Source organism: Syngnathus leptorhynchus, chromosome 21 (assembly GCF_054491065.1).
Source record: "Syngnathus leptorhynchus isolate UIUO chromosome 21, UIUO_Slep, whole genome shotgun sequence".
Taxonomy (NCBI): Eukaryota; Metazoa; Chordata; class Actinopteri; order Syngnathiformes; family Syngnathidae; genus Syngnathus; species Syngnathus leptorhynchus.
In genome coordinates this window covers 4,667,013-4,681,703 of record NC_141215.1, presented here as the reverse complement: position 1 = coordinate 4,681,703, position 14,691 = coordinate 4,667,013, and the positions used below count along the sequence as shown (strand labels likewise).

The 14,691-nt window shown below is 45.7% G+C and overlaps 2 protein-coding genes and 2 long non-coding RNA genes across 20 annotated transcripts; 1 reads left to right on the top strand and 3 right to left on the bottom strand.

Moving 5' to 3' along the window:
- Positions 1-257: 257 nt before the first annotated feature.
- tmem209 (transmembrane protein 209) lies at positions 258-3,864 on the bottom strand. The gene is made up of 14 exons (XM_085902841.1): positions 3,383-3,864; positions 3,229-3,287; positions 3,024-3,155; positions 2,732-2,955; positions 2,465-2,660; positions 2,202-2,377; positions 2,047-2,118; positions 1,877-1,973; positions 1,680-1,805; positions 1,508-1,605; positions 1,306-1,420; positions 1,088-1,185; positions 890-963; positions 258-806 (listed from the first exon to the last, which is right to left on the bottom strand). The coding sequence occupies exons 1-14, from the start codon at positions 3,520-3,522 to the stop codon at positions 752-754; spliced, it is 1,662 nt and encodes a 553-aa protein (XP_085758967.1). The 5' UTR covers positions 3,523-3,864; the 3' UTR covers positions 258-751.
- A 188-nt stretch (positions 3,865-4,052) lies between these two features.
- Positions 4,053-9,000, top strand: LOC147040268 (uncharacterized). Of its 15 annotated transcripts, none has more exons than XR_015063193.1 (11): positions 4,155-7,070; positions 7,147-7,179; positions 7,277-7,333; positions 7,480-7,532; positions 7,614-7,666; positions 7,745-7,914; positions 8,031-8,097; positions 8,178-8,395; positions 8,486-8,578; positions 8,649-8,731; positions 8,808-9,000. It is a non-coding gene; the product is annotated as an uncharacterized LOC147040268 (long non-coding RNA). The 15 variants fall into 15 exon arrangements; XR_015063200.1 differs by having other exon boundaries at positions 4,156-7,070; positions 7,745-7,797; positions 7,873-7,914; positions 8,031-8,395; XR_015063198.1 differs by having other exon boundaries at positions 4,156-7,070; positions 7,745-7,814; positions 7,873-7,914; positions 8,031-8,395.
- LOC147040267 (uncharacterized) lies at positions 6,415-10,642 on the bottom strand. The gene is made up of 5 exons (XR_015063201.1): positions 10,576-10,642; positions 8,789-8,964; positions 7,992-8,392; positions 7,733-7,794; positions 6,415-7,663 (listed from the first exon to the last, which is right to left on the bottom strand). It is a non-coding gene; the product is annotated as an uncharacterized LOC147040267 (long non-coding RNA).
- A 74-nt stretch (positions 10,643-10,716) lies between these two features.
- Positions 10,717-14,508, bottom strand: prdm4 (PR domain containing 4). Of its 3 annotated transcripts, none has more exons than XM_085902470.1 (11): positions 14,145-14,508; positions 13,932-14,066; positions 13,673-13,861; positions 12,860-13,597; positions 12,643-12,792; positions 12,457-12,575; positions 12,304-12,389; positions 12,104-12,231; positions 11,564-12,034; positions 11,317-11,485; positions 10,717-11,231 (listed from the first exon to the last, which is right to left on the bottom strand). In XM_085902470.1, the coding sequence occupies exons 2-11, from the start codon at positions 14,044-14,046 to the stop codon at positions 10,865-10,867; spliced, it is 2,532 nt and encodes an 843-aa protein (XP_085758596.1). In that variant the 5' UTR covers positions 14,047-14,066; positions 14,145-14,508; the 3' UTR covers positions 10,717-10,864. The 3 variants fall into 3 exon arrangements, with proteins under 3 accessions (XP_085758596.1, XP_085758595.1, XP_085758597.1); XM_085902469.1 differs by having other exon boundaries at positions 13,932-14,047; XM_085902471.1 differs by having other exon boundaries at positions 10,717-11,222; positions 13,932-14,047.
- Positions 14,509-14,691: the final 183 nt, after the last annotated feature.

Here is a 14,691-nt window from a genome sequence, read left to right as displayed (position 1 = left end):
AAACTACAAAACAATTTTCACCACATCACGTCTGTGAAAACCAAACGATATGGAAAAATTATCATCGGCGTGTGAAACATGCCATTTCCCACAGTATTTACATTTTTACTGCATTATTTTTTACCAGGTGGTTTGGATTTGAGGCCTCGCAACGAGTCACGTTACAAACCTCACGTTGTGCATCTGCACTGCATCAAACGACAGCAAGGTCAAAAAGACGCATGTGAACAATAGCGACATCTAGTGGTCACAAAGAAAGGTTGAGTGAAAATTGGTTTATTCACAAAAGACCATGGCTTTTTTTGTAATAAAAAACAAAAAGACCATGTATATCAAGACTTTTTTTTAGCAAGTCAAGTCCCAGTTGAAGAATATCAGCATTAATTCCTACAGCTTTGAAAATAATAAAATAAAAACAGACCCACAATGGTAATTGCAGCCAATGTTCATTTGGAGAGCTATTACATTCAGTTAACTTGGACTTCCCAGTGCTTTTTTTTTTTTTTGCATGCCTCATAAAAAAGCAACAACAAAAATGACCTTGGAGCTGAAGTAAATACAAAAAATACGATTTGTGCTCTTAACTGTAAGCTGTCATACATTCAACCAAACCACGACTGAGCCCTTAAACACTACAGACAAATTTGAGGCCAATCTCATCATCAAAACGAGAAGAAATATGTTGCGTCTGAGTGCTAGTTTTCTGCTGTTCACTATTGATGGAAGGTGGGTGGGGTACCAATTTAAGTTGTCAGTCTTCAAAAATCCATAGAATGTTCACACCGGAGAGTCCGAGGTTTACTCGCCTGTGAGAGAATGAAATGCAACTTACTGAATAAAATGTCATTTTGACCTTCTTAAGTGTTTTAAATCAATAAAAATGGCTCACCCCAGCATTCCTGACTCCTTGGTTTTAATGACATAGAGGAACATGAGGATTGTATGGAACAAGTTATTCCTGCCCTGTATCAGAGGGAGGGGGGGGGGGGAACATTAATTTGAGATGCCATTCATTGAATCATGGAACACATAAAATTTCTGCAACCACTTCATTTTGAAAATTGGATTTGGTATTATGTTACGTCACCTTGGGCAGACTGAAGATGTGTCCCTGATAGATGAGCTGATAGTGAGGTGGCGTCGTGCAACTCTGGTGGATGCAGAAGAGGTTCTCCTTGGTCACATCTGTGGATGAGGACAAAAACAGATGTGTGGACGTGTGTTTGCATTTGCGTGTGTGTGTGTGCGTGTGTGTGTGTGTGTGTGTGTGTGTGTGTGTGTGTGTGTGTGTGTGCGCGCACTTACCAGGTTTGTCCGGGATGTGGCTGAAATGCTGCGAGGTGAAGGTCTTTCCGTCGGGATATTTTGGATGAGGAGGCAGTCTGGAGTCCAGGTATGTGCAAAATATGTGCGTGAGGATCTAGAGTGGAGACACTCAAGGTGAGGTGGCGTCATTTGTAGGAAAACCCCAAAAAACGATGTAAACTGTCACAATAATGATACACACCGCACAATCAGTGGGAAGGTCCGTGTCCCACTTGCGGTTCTTCAGATCACCTCCTCGATTCCAGCGAAAGGAGCTCATGCAGCCACTGTGCGCCAGCTCTGACGATAGCAAAACAAGAAAACGTTAGGCGGCGTATATGATGACTCATTTTCCACACACACGTGCAAGGAACCTTTGATGCGATCCACAAGATATTCTTGATTGGGAGTGATGTCGAGGTACTGGACCATGGAGTTCAAAGTAGGGATGGATGAGGCTTTCATCACGGCGGCTTGTTTGAGGCTGCTGATGCTGGCCTCTGGTGGGTGGAAGGAAAGAGGCGGTCAAAAACTAAATGTGTCCTCTGAGCGGAAACATTTGATGATTTACCTCCTATCTGAAGCTCAGGACAGCCCATTCTCCTGAGCTGAGTGTTGACCGAGTCCATTTCCTTCACAAGGGGCACCAAGATGGTGTCGCTGATCCACTGCAAAAAAAAATAAAATCACACACAGAATATTACTTATTTAAAAAACAAAAGGAATTCATATATGACTTACGTTTCGAAGCTTGGCTGTCCAGCCATCGATGCGGTCCACAACGGGGCGGCTGGTTGTGATCCTCGCCCACACCTGCATGGAATTCAAGAAAGGCGTTTTTTTTTTTTTACCTCAGTCACTCCCGCGTACAAATAAATCGAAGACATGTGAGTGACCTCCTCGGCAGCCTGTTTGGAACCTGGGTCTGCTTCATCCTTGTGGGCAGAGGGTGCCTGGGAGCGGCAGGCGGGCTGGTACAAGAACTTCCTCAGACTCTGTGCATAGTCCCCCACGGAGCGATTGTAGTTCCAAAACGACGGACTGTGACTCGGGGAGATGGATTCTGGACTCCCTAATGGGGGCGGGAGGTGAAGACTTAGAAAAGTGATTGTTTAAAAATTGCCTCCCAAAAAAAAAAAAAAAAAACGTCAATTAGTACCAAGCTGACTACGATGACTCTTCTCTTCCTCTGTACGCAAGAATCGTTCGAGGCTTTTCAAATCCTCCATGTAATCCTCCTCACTTCCGGGTGAGTTTAAAACTATGGGTGACGTACGGTACCGAGCCCTCAACACTGAGTTTTCCGTGCTGCTCGGGTAAGCCGGGGAGCCAGGGGACGGACTGTAACTCAATACCTGAAAAGGGGAGACAACAAATTAACATTATTGGTAAAGCTGGTCCAATTTTCGGAATTTTAGTAACGTACTTTCCCAAAGCTCACTGAGGGTGAATAAGGAGCACTACTTGGAGTGGTGGGATTACTCAGAGATGGGCTGTAGCCTGGCACACAGCTCGGAGAAAACTTGGGGCTAGTGGTGGCAGAGCGAGATGGGCTGAAACTCAAAACGCTCTGACCCTGCAAGAGGGATGACTCGGTCGGAGCGGGGCTCTCCTTTTTTTCTTCCTTCTTTGGAGGAGAGGCCTGAATACCTGTGAGAGGATTGAGAGACAACATGAGCCAGTATACTTTAAAAAGTGTCGGTGTATTCAAGACTCACTCGTGTTTTTCAGCCCCAGGAGCAGATGCTGTTGCGGGGTTACGTCGATGGTGGACGGAGCCATGGTGTACTTGAAATATTTCCAGAAATGAAGAAGAGCAGTAAGACTTAAAAGTGTGGCCAGTGCCAGTTCTGCCATGAGAAGAAAACATGTTAAGCTCGTTTTGAGTGGCAAATGTAACATTTACTAGTACAAGAGACTCACCTATGTACCAAATAGGCCAATAGGTGATGTTGTACAATCGGCTTAACAATTCCCCAGACCTAAAAAGTTGAATGATTACTGCATATACCATTCGTGTCCAGGGAGTTTGGGAAAATACCAAAGGTTATCTAAAACTGTGCAGTCATAAACTTACATTTCAGTGTAAATCATGCCAGCCAGGGAAATGTCGAGAAGAGCCCAGGCGAGCACCACCTGACGAGCTTGTTCCTCCCTCCTCATCCTCAGAGCCTTGTCAGTCATGCTGGCTATCTCCTCCTTCGGTGGGCTAAACATCTTCTACAAATTGAGGCCAAAAAAAGGACGAAATAAAAAGTAAAAAAGAAAAAAAAAGGTAATGTTCGCGTACTAGTGCTAGCTAACTCAGCTGCTAACTTAGCTGAAGTTAGCCCGGTGACATAATCAACAATGAATGGGCAAACGTTCAATATAAAGTACTATTCAAATGACGTTACATTACGAAATATAGTTTGCATGATACCGTACAGCATATTAATGCATTTATAGTTTGCTGACATAAAGAACTGCAAATGGCCTCATTTTTCTTTTAAATTCGACCCGGAAGCAGAGTTATCTACTTCCTGGTGTTGGCTCGTGAGTGAACGATTCGTTCAAAGGAACGAATGTTTTCAGTGAACGAGAGTGAACGAATCACTTCTTAAAGTAAGTCGTTCTTTTTTCCTGTTCATATGACCTCAACCAGTAGGTGTCAGTCATGCGTATTGAAGCTGGTGCCACCACGCTGCAAAACAAAACGAAGAAGAAAATGACGTAACTTCCTGTTCACGAACGAGTCGTTAATTGCATTTCCCGTTCCCCAACTGAACGGATCTATGAGTGAACGAGTCAGTGATTTGCATTTCCAGTTCATCGCGAGAACGTATCAGTGAGGTAACAAATCCTTAGTTTCCCGTTCGCGAACGAGTCAATGGGTGAACTACCTTCCCGTGCATCAACGGATAACTTGTCTGGTGTTTTATTCCTTGTTTTTATATTCCCCAAACAAAACATAAAAATCAGACATTTGGTTAACTGCTTTATATGACAATTTGTATACGTGTTTTACGTCGTTATGAGTTGGTGTCTCCAAAATTAACAAATGTTGGCATAACGTTTTGTTTCAACCTTTTATTCAAACACATTCGGTATAATAACACCAACTACAATCCAACAAATGCAAAATTAAAACATCAATGTCGGCATAACGTGTGTCAGCTGGCAATGGCATAGCGGCAATGCTGTCTGTCACTCATTCGTGAATCTTCACGAACGACCAATCAGCAGCGACTGAGAGATGGAGGAGGGACTTTACGAGTCATTGACGTAATTTCCCGTTTACGAACGAGTCCGTGACGCAACTTCCCGTTCAAGCCAAATTTCCCTGACAAAATGGCAGAAAGCTTTATAACTTTACCCGATGTTCGGGAGAGCATGGTTCGAGCCCTACCTACGCGAAGCAGACTTTGAGCTAAGGTTTGCAGTGTAAAGAGTGCTGTTCATGCTTTATGAAGCGGTTCATGTAATGACGCCAAGCTACCGCAAGACGGCAGTGCCCCATTCACTCGTATGTAACCCAGCGTAAAATGAACATGTCCATTTTTCCTTTTCGACCAGACGTCCTCTATGTACAATACACTACCTAATAAAAAAGCCGAATTTTCCCGGCAAAATGGTTTATAACTTTACCCGATATTCGAGAGAGAAATGTTCGAGCCTCACACGAAGCAGACATTAAGTCAAAGTTTGCATAGTGTAAGACTCGAACTCGGTTCTTCCGCGCTTAAGGCAAAATATTAACCCACTACACTATTGAATGCTATACCTTATATTGGTAAACTAGCATTTTTATCTTAAGCAAGTTGACATTTTAAAGTGCACTACCCAATTAAAAAGGCCGAGTTTCGCTGGCAGAATGTTTTTTAACTTTACCCAGTATTCGGGAGAGCATGGTTTGAGCCCTACACGAAGCAGACTTTGAACTAAGGTTTGCATAGTGTAAGACTGCGGTTCATGGTTTATGAAGCGGTTCATGTAATGACACCAAGCTACCGCAAGACGGCAGTGCCCCCATTCACTCGTATGTAACCCAGCGTAAATTGAACATGTCCATTTTTCCTTTTCGACCAGACGTCCTCCATGTACATGCAATACACTACCTAATAAAAAAGCCAAATTCCCCGTCAAAATGGCAGAATGGTTTATAACTTTACCCGGTGACCGGGACAGCATGCTTCGAGCCCTACACGACGCATACTTTGAGCTACAGTTTGCATAGTGTAAGACTGCGGTTCATGATTTATGAGGCGGCTCATGTAATGACGCCAAGCTACCGCAAGATGGCAGTGCCCCCATTCATTCGTATGTAACCCAAAGTAAAATGAACATGCTAAAGTTTGCATAGTGTAAGACTGTGGTTCATGCTTTATGAGGCGGCTCATGTAATGACGCCAAGCTACCACAAGACGGCAGTGCCCCATTCACTCGAATGTAACCCAATGTAAAATGAACATGCTAAAGTTTGCATAGTGTAAGACTGTGGTTCATGCTTTATGAGGCGGCTCATGTAATGACGCCAAGCTACCACAAGACGGCAGTGCCCCCATTCACTCGAATGTAACCCAATGTAAAATGAACATGCTAAAGTTTGCATAGTGTAAGACTGTGGTTCATGCTTTATGAGGCGGCTCATGTAATGACGCCAAGCTACCACAAGACGGCAGTGCCCCCATTCACTCGAATGTAACCCAATGTAAAATGAACATGCTAAAGTTTGCATAGTGTAAGACTGTGGTTCATGCTTTATGAGGCGGCTCATGTAATGACGCCAAGCTACCACAAGACGGCAGTGCCCCCATTCACTCGAATGTAACCCAATGTAAAATGAACATGTCCATTTTTCCTTTTCGACCAGACGTCCTCTATGTACAGTACACTACCTAATAAAAGAGCCGAAATTCCCCGCCAAAATGGCAGAGTTGTTTATAACTTTACCCGGTGCTCGGGAGACCATGGTTCGAGCCCCACCCAAAGCAGACTTTGAGTTAAAGTTTGAAAAGTGTGAGACTCGAACGCGGTTCTCCCGAACATAAGGCAAAAGCTTTATGTATTACACTAATGAGTGTTCTGGACTTCGTATGTGATTTAGTGTTTAGCTATTTCGTCAAACATATACTATAAATACATGACAAAACTCGAAAATTTTCAACGCCAAAATGGCTGAGTGGTTTATGACTTGGGTTGGTGTGCGGCAGCCTCGGGTTCGAGACTTGCCCTTTGCAGCATTTTCAAATTAAATAGCGCGGCATATAAGATTCGAACCCGCCTCTCCTATAGCTAAGATAGCTTCATAGTTTGGGATAATACAGAAAATTCTTTCGCAACTGACCAACGGACAATGGTCGAGGGGATAACACCATTGCCTCCGAGGTATACAGCGCTGGTTCGAGTCCAGGAACCTCCAGCGATTTTTTTTTTTTTTTTTTTAAACCTCTAGTGACGTCATCACAAAAAGACTATAAAAGGCGTCACGAACGCGACGCTCATTCAATCGCTCACCTCTGATAGCAAGCGCCACGCTGCTCTGGTCCACCTGCTGCACTCTTTTTCCATAACAGCGTTTAAAAGTGACAAGGTAGGTGTTCAACTTGAGTTAACCTTTTCGAACTAACTGCTTTTGCTCTCTTTCAGCATCAACTTGCATTTTGGGCGTGCTTCCATCTTGCAAGCTCAAAAGTTTGCAGAAGCTAGCGTTAGCAGTTAACATCTTCGACGAGCACCAAAACGCTGTTATTTGGCGTGCAACCAAACAATTGAAGCATTTAACGGTGGGTAAGTACATTTACAAAACTCAAGCACGCGTCGTGCAGAAAGACTACTAACAATTTTTGCACAAACATTTAGCAACGTCTGGACGACAGCGCCGTTTGGCCTAAGGTAAGTAGACAAATCAGCGTTTGCATAAATCCACCAGAGAATGAAAGAAACGGGTATTTCGATGCATTTGTGTTAATTTTCTACTTTCTGTCTGCAGGTGCGAATCTTCAAAACGAGCCCGACATGGCCGACTCACTTTCTGTGAGTTTTAAAGGTAACTCTTTCAATCGATTGCTTCTAATTGTCTTCTCATTTCTGTCCACAGGCCTGCATCTGGAACAGATTGACTGCAAAAAGATTTTTATTAGCAAGGCATTTTATCAAATTGACTCAAGCAAACATTTGTTCTTTTGTCTGCAGGGTCCAAGATGGCCGACTTGCAGTCCTCACATGGCTTCATGAGACACTTGCAGGTCAAGTCTTGCTCAACCCAATTTGCTTGTTAGGCTGAAAATGCAAAAGCAGAATGGTTGTAACGTTACCGTGTCTTTCAGACCAGCAAGCTGTGGTTGGAGAGACGTCCGGCGCTGCTCTCCATTCCTCACTGGTGAAACGCGCACGTCTAAATGTTTGACACGTGTCAAATGTAAAAGCAGAATGGTTGTAACGTTACCGTGTCTTTCAGACCAACATGCTGTGGTTGGAGAGACGTCCGGGGCTGCTCTCCATTCCTGACTGGTGAAACACGCACACGTGTAAGTGTGTGACACGTGTCAAACATTTGTGCTTGTTCTTCCTCTTTTTGTCCACTAGGTGGTGCCAAAGGACCTAGTTTCTGCAGCATGGGGCTACAAGGTCTTCAACCTGTGACATTATCAACTTCCACGTGGTGACAACTTACTACAAACTTGGCATTGTTTAAAAGCACTGACCTTTTTTATGCCTCCTTCTTCCTGCTTATCACTTTTCAGTAAGGATGCAGTTGGAAAATCTGCCACCTGCTGGACAAAGGAACCAGCCCGGCAAAACCATGCAGAGGTTCCTCAAGGCTGCCTCCATTTTCATAATTGACTCAATTAAAATGTACTTAATGGCTCCCTCGTTTGTGTTGTGTGCAGGTATCTATCCTGGAGAATCTTGACAACATTTCAGGAACTCTGCCTGTGCACCAGCGACCGACCGGCGGCTTCCAGTCTACAGTTAAAATAGAAGCAGTAAACTTAAATGTTCCTTTTTCTTTCCAGGCAGAGGTGGCAAATCCTGGTCCAGAAAGTCAAAAGCTTGCCACAGTTTACTCGTCTACCTAGGTCCATGCTGCCTGAAGAGCCCTCTGCTGGTAAGAGAAGAAAAGCAAATGACATTTTGGCAAGTAGGTTTCAAAATTTGAATGACTTTTTTTTTTTTTTTTTTTTTCCCCTGTGTCCAGTGTGAAGCACCATCAAGTACCTGCTCTTAGCAGAAGCTGACATTGCCACTTTGGTTTCCTTGTGACTTACTCGGCTCTAAGGCAACCTGAGAAGTGAGTCACTTTTAAATGCTCCTCATTGCACAATCCAGTTTTTTTTTTTCTCCAATTTTCTGACCGGCAGCAAGGAACAAGATCAACTCAATCCTCAATCAGCAAGGAACAGCTTCCTGGTCATGCAACTTGCAATACTCCACTTGCGGACTGGTATGTTTCATGCCAAAACATTTTCTGCACAAAACGTTGACTTAGCCTTTTACTTACCAATCTCTTTTTGTCTCAGGTCCAGGCATGGAGTAATACTCGTCTAACTGGCTGACCACTCTTCTCTCTGGCTGACCACTTCACCACTCGTCCCTCTGGCCGGCCTACCACTTCACCACTCGGCAACGAGCAGACTGCCATCCAACTTGTTACTTTGTTGTGATTGAATGTTTACTCTGCAAAAGAAATAAAGCTTCATTACAATTAACAAACTTTCAACTCTTCATTTTCAAACATCATGAAAAATAATTTTCTTTCCAACAAAAAATTTTTTTTCCCCATCCCTAAAAATTTCTGGATTTTTTTTTTTTTTTTTTACGGAATTTTTTTTTTCTGGTAATTTGGGAAAGGGGGTGGGCTCACGGGTGGAATACCGCTTCATGATTGGCTGAGAGCTCTAAAACTGGGCGGAGCAATGAGAATGAAAGGTTGTGGTTGGTTAAAAAGCGGGCGTGGATATGCAAATGAGGTAACATGTGATTGGTTAGGTTACGGGTGGGCGTGGTCTCATTAAAATGGAGCAATTTGATTGGTTGGATGTGTAAATGCTGCATTTTGATTGGCTGTCAGAAAGTGGGCGTGGTTATGCAAATTAGGTGACGAGACGTGATTGGTCAGTTTGAATTCTGGCAGAGGTAGGAGGCGGGCAAAGTGGCACTTAGGTTTTGGAAGGTACTTTTCAGCTTGGAGTTGAGTGTTTGCCTTAAGCCACTGAACAAAGCCAAGTGTTTGACTGCAATTGCATCACTTTGACTCATGTGGAGACAGAGAGAAGCAGTCAAAGACTTGGCTGTTGCAGTGACGCTCACCTCAAGGCTGAAAACTTACTTTAGGTCCATAGTAGTGGACACACTTAGGTTTTGGAAGTGGCCAACTCGAGACTTCAAACAGTACTTTGCCAATGCAGTGACCGACCACCGAGCATGAAAGACTTCAAATGAGCAAACAAAGACTCACATTCCACTTGAACAATTTCATGAATAGAAAAGCACTTTGAAAAAGGCCCTGCCTGCCTGCATGGAAGCAGATGAAGTGCTTGATGTCACTTACTTCTCGTGGCAGTCACTAGGGGGAAGGTGAGCACATGCAAACAGTTCTAACATCTCTCACTGGGACAAAACCGAAGTGCCAGCCAAGTACTGCACAGTACCACCACCACCACCACTCACTTTTCTGAGTTTTTCCATGACACTGACGCAAACCAAGTGAGTTAAATATATGTTTCTGACTAACTTGGTTTGCATCAATGTCATGAAAAAAAACACATTCAGATGAGTGTGATGATGATATTGTGCAGTACCTGGCACTTGGCTTTTGTGAGAGATGTCAGCTGCTTGCATGTGCTCACCTTCTCCCTGGTGTGCCATGACAAAATGACATCGCACATCAGCTCCTCAAGCACATAACACGACCACTAACTAACTAACTAACTAACTAACACAAAGTGGTACACTTTCACTTTTCATGTGTGCCAACTATGATCCAAAATATACTTTTTAAGTCCAAATGCAAATACATTTTTCAAAACTACGTGGAGCCTCCAGTCTTCAAGTTTGGACATGGAAAAACATAGAAAAACAACGTTCTAGTCAAACGCTGATTGATTGACAGCTGAGTGCTACTTGTGGGTGTGCTAGCTAACGCTCCACCTCTTGTTTCCCGAGAGCTAGCGAGTTTCCACTGACCTAACGACTAACAAATATTCCCCTTTCATGTCATTGTTTACATGTACGCATTTACATACATACAGCAAATCGAAAGCTTGGAAAAAAGTTGACATTACTCACTCGAAAGTCCAAACGGTAACAACCTGGAGAGCTAGCTGCTCGCTGAAGCGGAAGTGTACGGTAGCCGCGAAAGCTCAATTTAAAGATACAAACGCGCTTCTTTGGCAAAAGACACTCCCACATCATGCATACGACACTAGATTGAAAATTCAAGAGTTTTTATTCGCCATGTTTGAGCGTGCCAAACAAGGAATTTGACTTGGGTATATCCCAGCCTCTGTTTGGCGATGAAATGAGAGGTAAACATTGGTGTAATGTATAAATTAATATGAGCAGATATGCACTGCAGTCAATGAGGGGGTGAGAGTGACTTTTCAGAGTTATAGCCTCCAACGTCTTCACTCGTGGCCGACTCCAAAAGTCTCTCCCTTCCACTCCCCATGCTATCCTCGGCTTCCTCCTCCTCCTCCTCCTCCTCTTCGTCGTCGTCCTCCTCGTGAACGTGTCGCTCTTTCCGGGACGATCGCTCCGCCTTGGGCCCCTTGCATATCTTGAGGTGACGCGTGAGATGGTACTTGGTGAGGAAGGCTTTGTGGCATTTCTCGCAAACAAAATCCCGGCGACCCTCGTGGGAGTTCATGTGCTTCTTCAGGTGGTTGGGCTTCAGGAAGTGCTTGTTGCATTTGGGGCACTGAATCCGACGCTCGCTGTAAAGTATATAAAAAAAAAAAAAAGCCATGGATGAAATCAAATGAAAAAATAATCGGGTTAGGTTGTTTTGTGAAAAAATGACGGGCGTACTGGGTGTGAGAGAACATGTGCTGATTCAGGTCGTGCTTTCGGATGAACATTCGCTCGCACAGGTCGCACTTGAGTTTCTCGGCGCCCGTGTGGATGAGCATGTGAGAGGCCACGTGGGACTTTTGCGTGAAGGACTTCTCGCAAACTGTGCACCGGTAGTTCTTCTGACCTGTTGGTGGTGGAAGGAAAGTGACGTTAAAAAAAAATAAAATAAAAATCTATTTTCATGATCCTCGGTCGTACCCACCTGTGTGTATTTTGAGGTGCATCCTGAGGTTGCTGGGGTCGCTGAAGGCCTTGCTGCAGTATTCGCACTTGTGCGGTTTCATGCCGACGTGGCCCATGAAGTGCACGTTGAGCTTGGTGGACGTGATGAACGCCCGCGAGCACATGCTGCACTTAAATTTCTTCTCCCGCGGGTGCCTGGGACCTTTGGAGTTGCTGCTGGGATTCTGACTGCCGTTGGGGTTGTCCCCGTTGGTCTGTCCTGCCGCTTGAGGCCACGGTGAGGACGAGGAGCTCGACGTGCCGTTGGCGAGTTTCTCGCCCTGTTGCGGAGGCGCTTGTTGCTGCTCTTGCTGAAGCGGGAGGTCCTGCTGCGGCGGACTGTGAGGAGGCCGGTTGTGGTCAGGGTTGCTCATGTGAGGCTTGAGGTCGGAAAAAGAGGAGCAGTCTTTGCCGCACTGACAGAGATGAGCCTCGGGTAAAGGAGGAACACCTGAGAGATGGACGTACGATATCGTCAGTAAAGGAAGAAGATATGCGAGTCGCTTTCTCTGGATCTCACCCATGAGTCTGCAGTGGTCTCGGCTGTAGTAGAAACGCAGCTCCTCGTCGGGGTGGATCTCCATGGTGGTGCAGAAGAAGAGCTTGCCGTTAGCAGAGTAGGCCACCAGGTTCTGCTCTTCGCGGCTCCTGCAAGTAACGCGGATTCAAATTGAATGGAAAATATCGTTCGAGGGACGTTTTGAGTTCACACGTTCGTACCTTGCCTTGCGCACAAACATCATCCAGTTGCATTCGTTCTCATCTGCCGTCACGATGTAGAACTCCAGCACGTTGTTGTGGTACATCTATCACAATCCGGGGTTTATTCTCGATGATCCCCAGTCAAGGCTACAATGATGAATGCTGACCAACCTTCCAAATCTGAGGCGTGTCCTTTTCGGGCCAATCTGAGAGATCCACGTTGCTACAGTGCTGACCTATCATCGGACCGAAGCAGGTCCTGGCCGGGATGATGTCGCGTGCAAAAACACCTGACGTCAAACGGCAAAAAAGGAGATCAGAACGAAACCCCAGATGGAGTCCGTTGGCTTTTCTTACCGAGCGGCTCGTCGGCCACGGAGATTCGCAAGCAAAGCGGACGCGGGATGGAGAGGCGAGCCCGGCTTTGGATGGGCGTGTCTGGGATGAACGTGACCGGGCCGTGCTCCGGGCAGTCTGAGGTATACGAGCGCTCGCACAGAGTGCACCCTGCGTGACAGAAGCATATCGGTATTCATCTTTTATCCGTTTTTAAATCCATTCCTAATCAACTTACAAATACTGTAAGCAGCAACCAAGCTCTCCTTGTTGGGACTTGAATGATCCAGTTGTAGACTGGAGTTGACCAGCACCAGGTTGTTTTCCGGACCCAGCGATACTTCCGCGGTGATGGGGGAGACGTTCACAGAGTCCAGGCCCATCCCGGAGTGCCCGTGAAGGGACACGGGCCCCAACTGGCCCTGGCCGGACATGGAGCTTGTGAGGACCACGCTAACGACGCTGGAATTCAGTTCTCCGTTGGGGTGGAGCTGGTCCCCGAGTCCTCCTGCTGCTCCTCCGCCAGTATTGCCCACGCGGCCCCCCATGTGATCTGACTCCATCACCACGGGAAGTTCCAGCACAGGGGGTCCATGCAGAGGCATCACCCCGCCGGAAGAGTCCACCCCAGTCAAGGGTTGGCTCCCACCATCAGACACCGGAACCACCCCGACTCCGTCCATGGAGGCCAGCTCCTCTCCCATCCTGTCCGGGGTCATGGGGCTGCTGTCGCGAGACTCCATCGCTAACCCCGTAGAGTCTAAATCGTGGCCGCCAGTCTGGTGGAGATCTCCTTGGCCGCTGACTTGTCTCGAGTCCATGGGCACCAGGCCCTGCTCCAACGGGCCGCCCGCTCCGCTGTACGGGTCGAGACCCGACGGGTTATTGCTGGCAACAGACAGGGTCCCGTCCATGTTAAGGCTGCTTGGATGGATGTACTGAGGTGGTGGACGGTCAGCCAAATAGGACAAAATCCCTAGAGGAACAAAAACATCATTATACATAGAGAAAGTACGTAAATACATTTTTGTGTTTGTGAAGAATGACCTACCTGGTAATATATGTCGGAAGTAGCTGCTTTCCAAGTGGGGGTAAGGAGGAGGTGGCAGGGAATAATTCCTATCCGGGAGGCCACACATGACTCCTCGATCGCCAAGTGGTCCCATTGGAAGCATGAGGGACAGTGCAGAAGGAAGGGAGCCTAAAGAAGGACCCAAGCTGGGGATGGCCACTGGCATGCCTACAACGCAATATGGAATTGAAAAAAAAAAAACTGCAGACATCACAAATTGAAGTTGATGTTATCCTACCTGGGGTGGGGATGGTGTTATGAGGCGGTGAGGTGGCCAGACCCAAGTGGCTGGCACTCACTGAAGGCACACTCAGCTGGTCCATGCCCACTGGACTCAGGTTCATGTCATTCATCCTACAAAATGATCAATTTACTCTCATTTGGAAAAAAAAAAAACTCTCGTCATGGCAAGGCTACAACAGAATATATCATGCTAACAGTGATAGCTTACCTGAAATCAACAGGCTCTTTCCATCAGTGGACTGGACAATGGTAGAGTTACATATTTGAAGGTGTCAAGTATGTGATAAAGACAATTTCCATCTCCATTATGATTGCTTTACTCAGCAAAAGCATTCAGCAACTAGCTACTGTAGTTTGTTTACTACACTGCTAACTGAGCGTTAGCTTAGCTCTCGATGACTATTCTATATCCCCAAAAACGGATTAATGTGTGACAGTTTTAAAAAATGAATAGATAAATGTCGCGAATCGCGATCGAATGATAGCCAATAGCTTAAAAAACTCGGGTAGTTTAAGGAAAAGGTTGTGAAAAAACAATAACAAAGCAGCAGTGCAATACCTTCTGCCTCAAGGGGGCCATAGCAGCACTTTTACGACGCATGCGCAGTGATTAACCAGCGCTTTGGTCAATACGCATGCGCAGTGAAGTAGAGGATACCATTATTTTTGATATATTTTAATTAGGTAATTAATCTATTTCTGGGGGGTGTTAGAGTGAGTAGACGACCTTGTACTCCTTTCCACGTCTCTGGGCG